Here is a 17,849-nt window from a genome sequence, read left to right as displayed (position 1 = left end):
GACTTGTAAGGTCCAGAACATCTGCTGCTACTTGTCAGAGTGCGGACTCTCCCATTTCAGTGGGAGCTGCAGGATGAGCTGTACTTAAGGAGTGAAGAGCTGCTATCTGAAGGCCTGCTTTTTGCCAGGGCCTCTCTTTGGGGTTTTTTTGGGGGTTGGTTTGTTGTGGTTTTGTCTGGGTTGTTTTTGCCTTTTCTAGTTGTGGGTTAATTAGCAGTGAGTAGTAGAGCCAATCCCTTCTCAACAGAACCTCCAGAGAGGAGACTTAGCAGATGTGAAGGTCCTCTTCTTAAGGTATACCAAGATTCAAAAATAAACCTGGTTGCATTATCATACCACCATTTGGGGCAAGCTATTCCATCCCAGCTTGGTTATTCCAGGCTGTCCTGGAGTGGGAGGGCTAGGACTGGCCCACAAGAGGGCTAGTGCTAGCATGTTATGAGAAGAAATCCTGCTGTGTTGGTGAGGAGGCAAAGGAGGGCTCCTTTTCCCAGTTTCCAGCATGCAAAATATACATTTAGTGTACATGAAGACAGATAATGTAGTAGTTTGTAGGAAGCATTTTTGGTGCTCGTCCTGGTCTTGTAAAAGGACATTTATCCTTGCCTTCTCCCAGCTCCACTTTTACTCAGTTATTGCATTTCCTTACTAATTTGTCTGTACTGGGATAATTTAGAGTGTGCATGTCAGGACACATTAGCAGACTAGTTTACCTGCAGAAATTATTCAGTGCTATGAAGTAAGGTCCCAAAATTTGTCATTTAGGGAAAAGAATTAATTGCTTAAAGGAGATTAACTGCTTTGCTCAGGGCACATGCTTTGTATATCTAGATATTTTAAAAGAAATGCAATTAACTGAGAACATCCCAATTTGCAGAGTTTCCAGTGTTAATGTAAGTTTGGTCACTGTTAACTACAAATGGATATATTTTTCCCCAAATACGTGTAGGTGGCACTGTTGGTCTGTATATAATACCAGAGTGCAGAAGGTGGCTTTCTAGCAGTTTCTGAGACATTTTAAATGTGGGGTATTTGACAGTGCTGGTGCTGTGCAGCATGGAATTTTGGTGGATCCTGGTATTTGTCATTCCATCTCTCAGGCAGGATGCTAGAGGCACTGCTTGCTTCCAAACATTGTGATTGCCTCAGTGCCCGTCCATTTAGGATGGGAATTCAGGGAAGAGCACTACCACCTTACTTTAATTCTTGTGAGGGTTCATTTGTGAAAACTAACAAAGCAGCAGGCAATTAAATGAAGTTGGTATAACAAGATAGTTGTGGGAGTCAGTAAAACCACTGGGTTTACCCTGCTTGCATAGGAAAGCAAAGTGCTAGAGGTGGCTTGTGGAGAAGGCTTTTGGGAATGACAGAGCATCTCCAGGGAGGAAGAACTTGGAGTGGGAATGGAAAAGCAGGGAGAAGTTGGAGCAGAAGCAAGTGGAGGCAAGGGGAGGAAAAGAATTGTGTGAGGAGAACAACTGTGTATTCACAATAGCTGCAAAATAGCCCAGACCTGTGGAAGTAGTGTTTACCGGGGAAGTAGCTCTTCAGTGCTTGGTCAAACTCAGAATTGCTGTTGCTCTCTTTGGGGCAGCCTGTGGACTAACTGTTCCTTTGTCTTTCTTTTCCTTCTTTCTTTCTCCTCAGTGTTCAGGACAAACGTCAAGTGCTGGATCCTGTGTCCATCCCTCGCTTCATTCCAGAAATCACAATTGGAGGCATTGAACATGATAAAACTTACTACGAATATCGTTCGGTAAGTACCGCTGGAAGGGCTGGGGCTGTGTGACAGCCAGGCAGTGGAAGTGCCTTCATAACTGTCCTGTGCATAGCCAGAGTGTCTATCTCATGCACGAGGATACACATTCCTCAGAGTAAGTTCTGGATTTTGCCCAGGTTCCCACCTTTTTTGAAGTCTAGCTTCCCCACGAGGAATAATGAAGCAAATGGTTTGTTTCGTAAGCTGATTTTCTTTCTTGATCTTTAGATGTGGACTAAAGGATAAGTGTTTTCTGTTTGTTTTTGTTTCTCCTGCCCTGCTTAGTCTTTGACCTCTGAAATCTAAAATAATCCTTTGAGTCAAACAAGAAAATTGGAAACCCATGGTGGCTCCTATAAAGGAGACTGCTTATAAAACACTGAGGGAAGGGGTGTTTTTTTCTGGAGTAGGCTGAGGAGGTTTGAATGTTACATTGCTTCTCAAAACTGTTGTTGCTTTAAATAGTGTGTTTCTGTATGTGGGCACACATCCAAAGCCTGTTGTGGCCCAGCGCTCTCTTACACCTCATGCGGGCTCCCACACAATGTTTTAATTAGCTGCTTGCCTTTCTGGTTCTGGAGACAACGGCTTCCAGTTGACTTCGCACTTTGCCCTACCACTTATTGTTATTTAGCTGGCATGAGGTCCTCTTGCATCATGCAGATTTTTTTCTGAAGGACCAGGTATTGTAAATTTTGTGAACTGTGGAGCTGATGACAATTAACACTGATTGGGCAAACTGCAGTTTCAGATGATGGTATATTTTCAAATTGGATTGAAATCTTTACTGCCAACATTTTCAAACACTCACTGAAGACAAAGAAGGGTCTGTCTGTATAAATTGTTGTAAACCATGATTTTCATAGCAAAACCACCATCATTTTTCTGGACCTGTTAGTATACAGTCTCTTACTGAAATTAAAATGCAGGACACAGGTTTGTGGACTTGTTTGAGAATGCTGAACTTCAAATGTTTTTTTTTCTGGACTAGTGAGTTCAGAAGTCCCTGTGAATATTCAACATAATTTGTTCCTCCTTAGCTAGCTATGCAGTGGAGAGGCTTCTGGGTTCATGCTGTTCTGCCTCATTTGAGATGTCTTTCTGGCTTGTAAAAGAGAGCTAAAGATTGAAGCAACAGGAAGCATCTTGGTGGTACTTGAGACCATCTACCAGGTTTGAAAGCTCTCTGGTCCATGTGAAGAATTCCTATCAGAATTTTGTGCTCCTTTGGATCACATTTTTTAAGTCCAAAACTTCAAGCTCAGCCTAAGGATTTTTGGAGTCGTTCACTCCAAGAGATGTCTGTGCTTGTGCAGCACATATGCAGCAGATCCTTCTGAAATGACTTGTTGCCAGCATGCAACATCCATCTGGACTGACAGTGCCTTTCTTCTTGAAGATGATAAGGTTTTTTTGGCTGAAATGTCACTTTGCAGTAGAGCTGGGAATTACTGAGGCTGCCTGACACACAGCTAGATGTGACCTCAGAGCTGCATGCTGAGAACCAGGGGTAATACTTCTGAAAGCCTTCCCTCTCTAGCTGTACAGCAGCACATTCCTCTTTGTGCTGGCAAGAAACTGACAATGCCCTGGCTCATCAAATGGCTTCCAGGAAAAATTGTGATTTGCCTTGCAGAGGGTACTTAGGAGTGGGAATATGGATACCTGGGAAGGAAAACTGGGCTCTTCAGTTGCTCTGCTCAATGCCAGTTAGTTGACAGCAGAAGCTGAGTACTGTTAGTGCAAAAAAAAAAAAAAAAAACATTGCCAAAATCTCTCTCCCATTCCACAGCCATGTGGTTTTTTTCTTGATCAGTACTCTGGAAATGGACAGTGTTCTTTGGAATAAGGAAAAGTTGCATATTTCATGAAACCTGTTACATTCAGGCAATATTAGCTACTTTCTTTCTTCTGGATTCTTGTAATCCTTCAGGAATGGAGCAGAGGTCTATAGGGATGGTGCACAATACAAAAGATGCTGAGTTTTCTGGCTTCCTGTAAGCTGCTGGAAGGGGAAGCACAAAGCCAGCCCCACCCATTGTTTTATCTTCTAAGAATTAAATTCTTTGTGTTGAAGCTTTGAAGATCTGTGTTTTTTCCATCAGAATTTGTTTAGCAAATGAAGATGTGAATTTCTTAGTTAGGCAAGGCTTACATTCATAGGGGATACAGCATGAGACCAATCAGTGCAGGCAGAAAAAGCAGATAAACTTACAGATACCTGAATGTTGACTACAAGTTTTCTGGGTCGCATGAGGGAACTGTAAGCCATTACCTTGCCCATGTCTATACAGCCATGGTTGCAGCTGGGCTACCACATGCATGATGAGGACATAAAAATTTTAGGCTCACATGACTTGTAAGTAAAGACTTAATTATGGTATAATTACAGAACTTTTCCTTGTGGGAATTATGTGCCTTTAAAGTTAGTGTACTGATGTTTACCACATAAATACAATGATTTGCATAGGGGAATTTTTTCCTCAGCAGTCCTCTAACTAGTCACAAATCCTTGGTCGTACCAATAAGCAGCTAGCTGCTGTGCTTTTCAGAGTTGCATGCACACAATTCATGCTGCCTAATAATGGTGGTTTTCAGGGATTTGCAAACTCCAGGCAGAAGCTGGGCTTTGTGCAAAATATTCATTAGTCAGAAGCAACTGAGAAAGGAGGAGGAGGAAATACTCTACAGAGCCCAATATTTTAGTAGTGCCTGTCGTTCTGCAGAGTAACAAGGTAGCCACATAGAGCTCTGATACTAGAAACTTGGGGGCATATGTATATCCTCTAAACTACTTCTGTAAGCATTCTTTTCACATAAGGGAGGTGGCTTTCTGCCTCCTTCTCTTACTGTAAAGTCGTCTGATGAGGATCAGCCATTCTGTTCAGACATTCATAAACTTCTAAAGATGCTTTTCTGGCAAGGGAAAAGTAACCTTTTAGTCAAGTTATGTAGATCAGAGATAAGCATGTTCATTCTTAAGTGAAGCAACATTATTTTAGGAACTGTCAGACTAGTAAAGACTTGACTACTCTCTTTTTCTTAACTGCTATATCTCTCTGCTCTCTTCCAACCTCACACAGTCCCCACAGATAATGCTCCAAACTCCATGTGCTGTTTGTGAAGCTGGAGCACTTAGGCAGATGTGTTTGCAGAGAAGACAAAAACAAATGGTTCTGTTTAATAGAATCAGTGTACTTCAATAATGTGCTGATGTGCTTCACACTCCTAAATGATGTTGGCAAGTCCTGCTGAATCTCCTAGGGCTGGTGAGAAAAAGGCTGCTTCTACGTGCATGTTCTTTGCTATATGTATAAAGGTGCAGCTGTCATAAGATTTATGCTCAAGTCATCACCTATGTCTTTAATTCTGAAAGCGAAGCAGGAGAACCTGCAAATACTCTTTGCCACCTCTCCCTTCATTGCAGATCATAGGGAAATGATCAGCATTTAATTTATGGAAACTTCCTGCTTAAAAATACCAAAAAAACCCAACTATTAGGCTTGCTTATCACAAAATGTACCAGACCCTGGAGTCCAGTCCTTGCTGGTGTTCACTTTGCCAGTGGAATGGAGAATACCTCCACTAGAACAGGTCAAAGCAAAATGGTTAAAGTGTAGTCTCCTTTCTCTTGTCATCAGCCCCAACAGACTGCGTTTGTGCTGTCCTGCTCACTCACCTCTGTAACCTGTGTTACATCTGGTGAATGATCCTCAGCTTGCCCCAACATATTTAAACACAAGTCTAAGAAATACTGAAGGAGAAAAGGGCTATTTTTTTACTAGCATGTGGCTAAAAACTGTGGCTGGCATCTAGTGCTTTAAGACTTGGTTGGGTTTTTTCCATCTTTTCAGAGGGATAAAATTGTGCAGTGGGAGGAGTATCCCCTCCTCTTTATAGCTTTCTGAGATTCTTTAAGTGTATGTGCTGGTGTGTATATTAAAGAAAATGACCAAATGCTTGAGCACAGAGGTTCTTTTTCAGACAATACAAGCCTAGGCACCTAGAAGTGCCTTTTGTACTAAGGCAAATCCCATATGGAAGTGGTGTATCTTTTGTTAGCCTCACACAATCAGACAAAAGGAGGTTGGGGATATGTTCCTTACTCTTGAAGCAGACAATGTATGATGAATTCTCTGAAGAATTTATTCTACTCTCTTGAACTACCTTCAAAGACACTTCCTATCCCAATATGAGCTCCAGCTCTAGTGAGTGCATGTGCTTGTGTGTAAGGCTTTCTTACATGAGTTTTAGTTGTCATCTTTCAGTCTGAAGTGCCCTTTTGCTCTTGCAATGAAATCATGAACCTCATGCTTCTCTTCTCTTCTTCACCCTTTTGCTTTTCCCCTCCATGTACTGACTGTTGCTGATGCTGGCATACTCCAGCTTCCATCCCTTGGTTCCTTTCTTTGATAGTTCTCATTGTCTTCCTCTGAACCATTGTGTGGTGTCGCTTTCTGTGGTGAGAAACTCTGCACTTTTGCACCACATGAGGAAAACAGAAGCTTACTTGGCAGTGGTCATGATTCTGCTGTGTTCACCCATGTCAGTGCAGCTCCATGTTAAGCAGAGACAAAACTAGTTCCTCAGAATGTTCTGCCTAACATTTAACTCAAGAAAGCAAATAAATATGCTACTGAAAGGTAAGACAAGGCTCTCATTTTATTTTACCCACACTCTTGCCTTGGCGGAAGACTGCTTTTGGAATGTGGGAATGCTGACCATGAGGAAAGGAAAGCTTGAGCTAGTCAAAGACCCAGCTACTGCTATCAGGTGCAATCTGGCTCCTATAACTGTGTCTCTGGCAGGTCCCTTCAGCTTGCATCTATAGCAAGGATTTATCTTTCTTATTCGTGGACTACTCGTACACTAGATTACAAAACTGAATGGGTTGCTGGAGCTAGGTGAATACTGGAGCTATGGAAGAGAAGTAGCAGCAGCGTGTTTCTGGGGTGGAGTGGCTGCCTTTCCCACAGCAGCTGCACCAGCTCAGCTGCCTTGTCAAGCTGTATTTTGGTATCCAGCTCTTCTGCCTCAGGACCTGGGTGTGTGGCTGGCAGTCCTCTTCTGTAGCAGCAACTGGAGAAAAGGCAACAGATTGGAGGGGTGGGGCATCCCATGTTTTCCCCCTAGGCTCTTCATTTCCCTCATTTTCATAAGGATACAACCTTGGGAGGGGAAATCCTCAAGTGTGTGATGTGCCTCCAGCTATTTAGGTGGTTGCAGGGAAATAGCTATAACACAGTGAGCTTTTGAGTGATGGGAAGGTGAGCTTGCAAAAGTAGTCAACTCTCAGCCTCATGACCTAGGAAGAACGTTACAATTGCGATGTTAAGATCATAATGAGCCCAAAAGGGAGAACATTAAGGGAAGACTTTTCTCCAGGTATGACATGGCTCAATTTGCTTGCGAAGTGCAGTCCTGACAATTTGTGGCAGTTGTGGTTGTAAAGGGCTCAGGATAACTGCTGGCAAATGGGGGATTAGGAAATCCTTTAGCTTTCCCTCTCCTATGAATGTGCTGAACACTCCTGCCTTACACACAAATCCTTCATTTAAAATGCCCTGAATTACGAAAGAAATACTTGAGCATTCAGGAGTCTGGCTCAACAGCAGGGAATGTTTCTGTCAAAATTAAGCACTGAAGTTTAATGTGGTGATACTTAGGTGGTGAGGTCCTTAATATCTTGGCCTTTGATTGCAGATTCTGCATTTCAGGCTTCTAAAAATACCCATTTGACCAATTCTGCTTGTATGTACGAAGGACACTGCCCATGCATGCATATAAAGTGCAACTGTAGCAATAAGCCTTATCTAAGCCAGGAACTGCCCTTCGTGTTGCTCTAGCCTCTGCAGAAGCAAGGAGTTTAAGATACCTTTTTGTTTGTCATTGTTGCTGTAGTGGCTGTTGTTTTCTCTTCTGGCATTTTTTCTTGGCTTGATGAAGTTTTAATTTTTTTAGGATCAAGGTCTCCCTTCCTAATTCTTATTTTAATGGAGGTATTTGACAGCTGTTATGCCCAGCTGTGTCTCCCTGTCTGCTCTTGGATCCAGGAAGGAATGAAAGCAGACACACAATAAATTAAGAGAGGCTTAGGTTATTATTTTTTTTCCCTTTATCTCTGCAAAATATTTTTGGCCCTTTCTAAAACAAGATGTTGCCTGGCTAAATATTGGGAACACCAGAACCTGAAGAACAGCTAAAACCTAGGAATGATGTTTTTCCTGAAGGATACCTGGAAGGGAGTGGGAACAGGCATGTGATCTTCTCTTCCCACCTTTCCACTCCTTTACTCTCACCAGTATTGCATGTATGGAGAGAGCATGAAAGCAGCCCCTCTGCTGCTTTAGAAACACATATTTTCTACCCTACTCCCTATGAAAAATGTCATGGGCAGCTGGCAAGGGATATCTATCCCAGATGCAGGGAAGGAGGAAACTAAGAGACCATGGGACTATCTCAAATCTTGTTCTTAGTGGTTGTGTCTGTTCAGTTTTAGATGACAGGCCATGCTGTCCCAGGCAGTGGGCACCTATGTAAATCAAAAGGCATGAAAATAATACGTTCCAATGTTAACTCTGCCACTGACCCCTGTGAGTAAAAACACTTTTTCACTTGGGAGCAGGGGGCAATGAGTGGAATTTGAGGCATAGGAAGTTTCATGGAAACATGAAGAAAAAATTTTTCAGTGTGAGGGTAACAGAACACTGGAACAGGCTGCCCAAGGGGGTTGTGGAGTCTCCCTCTCTGGAGATACTCAAAACCCGCCTGTATGTGTTTTTGTGTGATCTGGTATGGGTGATCCTGCTGTGGTAAGGGGATTGGACTAGATGATCATTTGAGGTCCTCAAACAGCCTCTAACATTCTGTGATTGGCAGCATATCCTCCCTGTCCCAAACCCTTCTCTTAATCCCATCCCCATGTAGGGATGTGATCCCCAGGGTAGATATCTATTAAATTAAAAAAAAATAATTAAAGGAACTAAAGCTTGGAAGAAGAATCTTTTGTTAATGATTAAGTGAAAGGGAGAAAAATTGCAGGTGAACTGCTCCCACTCCACTCTTCTGTATCTCCTAGGAAACTTTAATTAAAATAAAATAAATCCAACCCTCAGAGGACAGTTTCATTGTCATATCTTATATCAAAGAATCATGCTTTAGAATAGGAAAAGGTTTTGGCAAATCTGTTAAAAATAAGAATTTACTCTATTTCTCAATCTCCTTGCTTTTTGCTCCAGCTTCTTGGGGTAATATTTTCATGGGTATTAAACTGGGAAGTAGTGTCAGTTGGAGGTGTTTAACTGTGGTGGTACAGTTTTGGTTGGGATGACATTAGCGTACCAGCTTTCTTGTTTCCCAATAGCATTCTTCTGCTGAGAAAGAAATGCTCTGGGGCTTTTTGGTATGGAACTGGCATTGCCAAAACTTGCTGTTACCTTCAGAAATCTAACATAAGGAAAGCCATTTTAAGATGCATTTTGTGTTTTACCTGTCCAGTTAGAAAAGTCAACCTACAGTTAGTAGTATAACACTTTACAGGCTTGGATGGAGTTACTTGGCTCTTTTTCTGTGGTAGGTTTGCACTCTGTAGTGGATAATTGGCATTTCTAGCAAATTTTCTGAGGAAAAATAAAAGCAGATAGTTATTCTGCCACTGTGGAGAACAGTCACTAGGGCAGGTAGGTGCTGAAGGGGAAAAAGCTTCAACAAAATATTTGAGGCATACCCTGTTGCTTATTCTTTACTGTTCTGTGAAAGCCAGGCTGGAGATACACATTGCTTGGTGGTGTTCATAGTCATTCAAACTGTGACTTACAAATTAATTTCTACCAATCACATTCCTCCTTCTTATGGACAGTTCTCTTTACAAAAGATTTCTGCTTTCTTGCCTCTCATATTATAATGAGTGGCAAGACCACATTCATTGAACAATTCCAGCAAACAAAAACCTCAGTTCAATAAAGCTCTTGAGTACCTCTTACTTGGGCTGTAATGAACGTTAACAGCATTAAGAATTCTGAGTAAAGAACATCAGGAATCAAACTGCAATCAAGGATCTGTTTATGATAGTCCTTTGGAAACAAAGCTGTGTGCACCACAAATATATGTTTTGGGGGTATCATAGAATAGTCTGGGCTGAAAGGGACCTTTGAAGGTCATCTAGTCCAACCCCTGCTGCTGTAAGCAGGGGCATCCTCAACTAGACCAGGCTGTCCAGAGCCCTGTCGAGTCTCACTTTGAATATCTCCAGGGATGGGGCCCCAACCACCTCCTTGGGCAACCTGTTTCAGTGTCCCACCGCCTTTGTGGTAAAGAACTTGTTACTAACATTCAATCCAAATTTGCTCTTTTCTGCTTTGAAGCCATTGCTGTTGTAAATAGTCTCTCCCCATCCTTCTTGCAGGCTCCCTTCAGGTACTGGAGGGCTGCTATTAGGTCTCCCCAGAGCCTCCTCTTCTCCAGTCTGAACAATGCCAACTCCCTCAGCCTGTCCTCATAGCAGAGCTGCTCCAGCCCCCTGATAATTTTCATGGCCCTTGTCTGGACCTGCTGCATATTACACTCCTCTACCTTTTTTTTGTTTTGTGTTTTGATTGCTCTGGAACAGAAAACTCAAAACCTTCAGCAAACACCCAGTATATGAAACTGCATCTTCCTGTATTCTCTGAGATTGTAGCTGCATGCCAACAACACTGACAGTACACTTCCAGAAGTGAGGATTTTTAATAGGGGTGGGAAAAAAAAAAGTATTAGGCCTTGCTAACAGTAGTGATGGAAGGTGCTATTATTATGCTTGTTATAAACAGCTACTAAATGACAAGGTTTGGATATTGATGAATGAGCCCATGCTTGCAGAGTAATGACTCTGTTGTTGAGTGCTCTTTGATCAGCGCTGCTCAAAACATGCTATTTATAGATCTCTTCTAGCTGCGAAGCTCAGCCATTAGTAGAAAGCAGCACAGGAATAGAAGGCAAAACAATAATTCTTTTTGCTCCTGAAATGTTGGAAAACAAGACGGGCTCTGAACTGATGGATGCAGACCATTCCAGATTGTTAAAACTCTCCAGAGCTCTACCTGTACATGTCTGGTTTGAAATGATTTTGAAGAGCTATGAAATGCAGTCGCAGGGCATAGCAAACAGCTGGCTGAAGCTGTTTGTTGCTGCTCTGCAGACTGTATCACTTTATATGGCTTTTCATCATGTTTATAGTTTTGACAGACACTTCTGTAGCAGAGTTCTTAATTTAACTGATGAGATGATCTTGTTTTCATCTTTTTACTGATGCTCTTTTAAAGTTGAGCAGTTTCATTCCTTTGAGGTGGCTCTGCCTTTGGTTACAGCTCATTTCATTAGTTCCATGCTCTGTGTGGTGGATTTTATCTTGTACTTCTTGAAGTAATCCTTGCTGCCAGCTTTAAGTTCTGCACAGTATAATGCAGCAGACCGAGACTTGATTCTTAGTCTTCTGTTTCCATGGAGTGGAAAAATCTGTTAGTTGACTTGGCAGTGACCTGGCAGGGGCTCACGCTTATCTCCTGCCTCAGGGATGCGAGAGAGCTGTTTGGATTGTCTAGTGAGATCTATTTTCCTGTTTGCTTGTCCAGTGCTGCTTCGAGTGTAAGCTTTTAAGGGTAGAGACTTAATTCTTGTATTGCAAAGCATGTCTCTAGATGGCTGCAGTGATAACATGGCTTTTCCTGGGAAAGATGGTTCAGCTTTGGAGTGGTTAATGTTGTCATCTGCCACCGTTGGTGGATCTTTAGGTCTCTTTGAGCTGATGTCAGTGAAGGACCTAAGAGGGTTTGAAGGGATTTGTTTGACCCAATATGCCACTTTCCTGTGGAAATGTGTTGTTAATAATTTATCATATGTAATAGGTTGTACTACTATTATTTTTTAATGTGACCATTAAGTCGCACATTCTGTTTGGTCTCACTGAAGTGCAGTTTGGAGGTTCCATGTGTTGAGTGTTGCTACGAATGTTGCAGCCTCTTGCAATACTTCTGACCAGAAAAGTTGATAGTATTGATCTTGTGAAAAAATGCCACTTTCAAGTACTTGCCTGGATTCCCATCAAGGCCATCAAAATGTCAGCAGTATCCTTCAGCAAGGAGTCCTTCAAGCCATTGTTTTCATTTAATGGCACCTGTATTGTGTACTGGAAAAGGCATTGAATATTCAGTCCCTCTGTTCCTTCAGCTACTGGCAAGTTCTGTAGAGCTTTGTCCTATCTCTTTCATCATCTGTTTTCTAGGCTGGACGGTTCACCTCATCTGGCTGCAGTACCAGCAGCCTCAGGGCTGGCTGCTTGTTCCCATCCCTGCCCCTGTGCTAGCTAAGCAGCTGTGGGCAGAACAGGCTGGGAGCTTAAGTGGGGTGCCGTTTGGGGCACCAACTCGTCAACTTCTCACCAAAGGGATATTATTGCACTACTTGCCCTGTATCCCCAGATCTTCCCTCGTGCTCCCACTGCTCTTTGCAGTGGTCTGTTATGTGGTTGGCTGACTGAGCTTGCAGAGTCACAGAAATCTAACCCAGCCAGGAGGACTGAGTAACTTCTTGCTGTGCAGGAGTGTTGATTGAGCTTGTGGAATGATCCAACCAAACTGCAGAGCTTTGAGCTTGTGGAATGATCCAGCAAAGCTGCAGCAGAGAAATTAACTGTTGGCATCATGCTATTCAGTCTATTCAGCCATGCTGTGCAACATTACTCTAATACTTTTTATTTGACTATTATAATCCAGGCTCCTCATGACATTGAGCAAATGCTTGTTCTGGCAGGAGGTGGGCATGAAGGGAGCTGGAGGGGCAGCAGAAGACTGCATGAAGAGGAACATTTCCTGTTCCAGTATTTTTCCAAATGCTCAATAAATGCTAAAAGATCACCATCATCTTCCCCTCTGGGACAGACCTACCTCATTCCTAGTTGTGCAGCTTTATTGCTGTGGTCACAGCTGTGAAATGGGAGCTTTGAAGAGCCTGTTCTCAGGAAGTCATCTTTGTTACATATACCTGGTGGAGATAGCGTGCAGAACATAAATTCACATTCACATCATTCTGTATCATTGCTAGGTGATACAGGGTTTGTTTACTCTGCCTTTGTCTTCTTCCCTCTTCCCTCCCCTTGGTTTTTTGGCTCTTTTGAAAGCTTGGCTGTAACATATCCCAAAGCTCAACTGCTCTTGCCAAGGCCCACTGTGAATGATGGAGTATGGATGAGTACTTATTATAAAATTTGCTTTGATGTATTGCATGTCTTTAACCAAAGGCACATGGGGAATTTGTTTTGGGCAATGAATTTGAATTCTGTTGGGATTGATATTCTATCTCTTACAGGGCAGATTTAGCCAGAAATGAAACTGTAAATGCCTGCATTTTCCCAGAGAGTTCCTGTTGCTTTAATAATCCAGTTATCTGGGAATCTCTGGAAGTATCAAAGGGCTAATTATATGCTGCCTGGAGAGGACCAGGGAGAGCTGTTTTTATGCTAGAGTTAATAGATACAGGCTGGTCACAGCAGGTCTGATGTCCCTTGCTCACCACTGTAAATTTGTGGGGCAGAGGTAGTAATCATTTATTTTCATCTCACATCTCCTCTTTGCTCAGCAGGAGTAACTCTTAACATAGTTTTGTCTGATATTTAGACAAGACACTAAAGACAACCTTAGATGAAAAACCTTCCAAAAAACTGATCACAAGTGGCTTGTGACAAGGCAGGGTGGGGATTGTCTCACAAAGGAGGTAAAGTCTTCTGTTAGTTTGGTATTTTAAAGAGATGTCTTATTTTCTGACCTTCAAATAAAAGAAACCAAACAAATACCTCCTCCCTCCTCCAAATACAGACTTCATCCTGGATTCAATAGCTGGTTTTGTGGCCTGAGTATAGATTTCATCAAGACTGGGTCTTTCTTCTCTCTGCAAGGGCAGCTGTCTCAAACAGGATACTCTTAAGAGTTTTTTTGAAAGGAGAAGTCATCAGGATAATTCAGGGGGTCCTGTGTGAAACTGGAGTTTGTGTGGAGATGAGCAGATGATCTCTGCTTAGTTATTTGTAAAGGCTGGCAGCAGACAAATTGCTTTTAAAGGAAGAGTTTTATTCTAGTGCCTTTGCTTGCTTCAGACTGTCACAACTCATTTGTTGTTTCGGGTTTACTTCTTGATTCCAGTGTTGTATTTCAAAGATGGAAGTTGGATTCTGTCTCTTTCATTCCTGGGGTTAGGAAGAGAGGTTCTGGAGGTAGACTCTGCTTTTAGAACTAGGTCCTAACTATCTCTGGCATTCTGAGTTGTAGTCAGTACTTTCTAAAGAGGAATGCTTTAACACCAGAGACTTAGAGGCTGAGATGTATCTGCCATCTGTTTCTTTCACAGGATCAGTCAGTTTAGAGTAATTGCCAAAATATTACAGAATTACAACATGGTAGGTGTTGAACAGCACTTCTGGGGATTTAGTCCAACACCCTTGCTAAAGAAGGTTCACCCAGAGCAGATTGCACAGGATTGTGTCCAGGCAGGTTTTGAATCTCCCCAGAGAAGGAGATACCACATCCTCTCTGGGCAGCGTGTTCCAGTACCTTGAAATCCTCAAAGTCTTTCCTTGTGTTCAGATAGAACCTCCTGTGTTCCAGTTTGTGCCTATTGCCCCTTGTCCTGTTCCTGGGCCTTTAGATATTGATAAGCATTACTAATGTGCCCTCTCCGTCTTCTCCAGGCTAAACAGTCCCAGGTCTTTCAGCCTTTTTTGGGGAAGCTATTCCAACCCAATCTTAGTGGCTTTCTGCTGGACTATCTCCAGTAGTTCCTTGTCTGTCTTGAGTTGGGGAGCTGAGAACTGGACAGTGTACTCCAGATGTGGCCTCACTATGGCATAGCAGAGGGAGAGGAGAACTTACTTTGACCTGCTGGACATGCTCTTCTTAATGCACCCCAAGAGGCCATTGTCCTTCTTGGCCACAAGGGCACATTGCTGGCTCATGGTGAACTTGTCATCCACCAGGATTCCTGGGTCTTTTTCTGTAGAGCTGCTTTCCAGCAGTGTGACCATTTGAGGCTGTGCCTTTAAGAAAAGAGACAGTGCTGGGACACCCACCACAAGCAGATCAACCCCTATGCTGTACTGGTGCATAGGATTATTCCTGCCTAGGTGCCGGACTCTACACTTGACTTTGAACCTTTAAAGCAGCTACTGTACGCACTGGTAGGTTTTGTTCCATGGCTTAGTTATCTAGCAAGTGCAGAGCCTGGTTTATGTTTATTCAGGCTGGAACTGTGCTAAAAATTTGTGTTGCATTTGCAAAGTTAGTAGTTTGGAGATGATTTTGATGACAGCTTTGTTGGCACACTTGTGGTGAGTATCACATAAGCATGCTTCTACTGACCTGATGTATCCTGCTTGGCCTGGAGGAGAACTGTCCTTGCCTGTGCAGAAAGCATGTACTCCCTGTAAGGATCATTTACTACTTGAACTGTACTGGCAGGCTGTCTTGTGGTCCTCTGTTGCATCTGTAATCCCTTAAAGCAGCTTCTACTTAAACAGCCTCTTTTCCCAAATCTTTAAAGCCGAAGGTAGAATGGGTTGGCCACCGGGGTTTTGTCTGTAATGCTGCCTGAGTGATTTTTGGAATCTGGCCGAGAGGGACAGGCTTTGCTTTCCACCCCAATGCATAGTGTGCACAGGTCTGTGTGTCCTCTTCCTCCTGAGCACTTGTTGAAAGGTTTGGGTTGTGAGACATCTGTTTTGCTGGCTAGATGAACTGCCAGGAAGAGGACTGTGTACTTCAGTTCATGGACTTGGAGGCAACACATCCTTGTCTCTTGATCTAGGCACAACTACTTCAACTTCCAATTGCCAGGACTCTGCTTAGGCTACTGCTATTCTCTTCCATTTTTTCTCACCCCAGTGATAATTTGCTTTCCCTGGTGAGAGTGCAGACCCTTCTGTTTCCCTGGTACATCTGATGTCTCCCTGTCCAGCCTTTCCCTCTGCAATGTATATCTTGGTTCACTAGGCTCAAACTACTATTTGCACAATCCTCTTGTGGTCTGTACAGCCAGCCCAAGCTCTTCTGCCAGAAGTGAAGGCTTCCTGCTCTGCTCTGTAGTAGTACTCTGCCCTCTTGCATACAGTGGTGTAACAGACTGCATGGAGGAGTGTCTTCATGCAGCAGCACCATGGTTCCTTGAGCCCTGGTTTGGGGACCACAGGTACAGGAAGGTTGGTCATGCTAACCTGTGTCTAGAGTTGCCTGGGTGGAGGCTGCTCCCAGCAGCAATCAGGGTCTATGCAGAAGAGATGCAGCCTGAAAGACCAGTGAGGTTCAGAGGCAGCAAGTGAAAGCTGTTGCGTAGCTCCCAGTGTACTGGTGAAATTTGGGTTGGGGGGTTTAAGAAACTTCTTTGTTTTCAAATGAGTCAATGGCTCCTGGCTTGGTTTCTGAAGACAAGCAGATATTACTTCTGCTTTAATGAAGTTAAGTTTAGCTGTTGAAGGCTAAATATGCAGTTTCATTTGAATGTTTTAATGTGGTAATTAACTCAGTATTTCATGCATTAAATATTCATTGTATTTAATAATGTGTGCCTATTTTGGCATAAGATTCTACTGACTGATTCAGATCCCCTACTGCAAGCTGCAGTTAGAGGGGTCATCCCTTACTAAAACTGAGAATAAGGGTGAAGAGAAAATTTGGGTGAATCCAGGTGGAGTATGCTGTTGTGCTGTTGAGATTATTGGCCTAGTTTTATATATATATATATGTTATAGCATATTGGTTTTTTTGGGTCCCTCCTTCACAGCAGCACAGCTCAGTGTTTTCAAAGGGATTGATTTTTCTCTAAGTTTTAATCATTAGGTTGTAAAAACACACTGCACTTCTGCAGATACCACAATGCACTTCATAAAGAATCTAAATGTTTCTGTAGAGAGTGAAAAGATAAATGTTTCTGACTGAACTTTCTGCTTTCTCTAGCTTCCTGGTCGCAATTTTAGGCCAGGCTACAACTCTGAAGTTGGTGACAAGTGGATCTGGCTGAAATGAATCTGTTCCCTTCAGAGCCCAAACCATGATGGACCACAGAACTTGAATGAAGAGTTCAGTGTGCCTGCTCCACGCCAGTTGTGTACTCTGAAGAAAATGCTGATTAAATCATCTTTTAGCTACTGCATAAAAGAATAGACTCCTAGAAAGGAAATCACTTTATTCTGGTTTGTTCTTCCCTGATGAATTCAGGATACTTTGTCTTGGGATGTTGAATATAGTCAGTGTGTGATAGCAAAGTGTTCTAGGGGCAGACTTAAGATCAGTGCTGAACTTTGTCTTCATTAAGACTGTGGCATATTATTGTACAGGATTATTGTTGTTTTACTGAATCAAGAGAAATTAAACCTGTATCCTCTTGGCTCTCACTGAGTTAATTTCTTGCTCTGTCATGCATGGTGTTTTATTAGTTTCATTAGAAGAGTGCACATTCTGGGGGGAAAAAAAATGGTGTTTGCATCGTTTTTCTGAAAGCCTCTTGCTGAACATCAGCATCAAAGCAGGCAGGCATAAAATAGTTGATTGAGAGAAGGAAATAAGTGTTGATCTCAATTTAAACAGCAAAACCATCTGTGCTTAGAAGTATAAAGAAATATTCAAAATAATTGCCAGCAGTTGTACTCATAGCTTCTTCCTTTGGCTTTGGGTGTTACAGATCAAAATGTTTGTTGGGTATGAAAGACAAGCATACTTATTATTTTTGCAAGTCCCTGAAAGTCCCAAGTTGGAGTTCTTTTTAAAGAAATGATTCATTTGGTATTAGTTAGTCACAGAAATGAGGCACCTTGGCACTGGTTCAAGCAATGCTGTTCAGATTTAGTCTGTGGTAATTCTGCATTTCCAGTAAGGGGCTAAGTACTTCAATCACTGAGCAGAAGTGCTGCCAGGCATTCCAGCGTTCAGAGCATTGCCTTTGAATTAAGCAGCCAAGTCTTGCCCAAGCCCCTGCCCGTATCAAAACTGGTATGGAAATGCTCCTTGGGGGCCTGCTTAGATAAAGAAAGAAATGAGCAGTGGTATAGAAATGTGGCTGTTCCCACTGTTCTCTG

The 17,849-nt window shown here is 42.6% G+C and overlaps 1 protein-coding gene across 1 annotated transcript in view; it reads left to right on the top strand.

Moving 5' to 3' along the window:
• NDUFA10 (NADH:ubiquinone oxidoreductase subunit A10) overlaps nucleotides 1-17,177 on the top strand; it is a 43,729-nt gene extending 26,552 nt beyond the window's left edge. The window contains exons 9-10 of the mRNA XM_068138160.1: nucleotides 1,648-1,756; nucleotides 16,732-17,177. Of these exons, the coding sequence (XP_067994261.1) occupies nucleotides 1,648-1,756; nucleotides 16,732-16,800 (178 nt within the window). The 3' untranslated portion in view covers nucleotides 16,801-17,177. The remainder of the gene's footprint in view (nucleotides 1-1,647; nucleotides 1,757-16,731) is intronic.
• Nucleotides 17,178-17,849: the final 672 nt, after the last annotated feature.

Source organism: Melanerpes formicivorus, unplaced genomic scaffold (genome assembly GCF_026170545.1).
Source record: "Melanerpes formicivorus ecotype bairdi unplaced genomic scaffold, bMelFor1.0.p_v2 SCAF_5, whole genome shotgun sequence".
In the NCBI taxonomy this organism is placed as follows: domain Eukaryota; kingdom Metazoa; phylum Chordata; class Aves; order Piciformes; family Picidae; genus Melanerpes; species Melanerpes formicivorus.
Note: the sequence above shows the minus strand (reverse complement) of the source record. Positions and strands in the feature narration are given on the sequence as shown.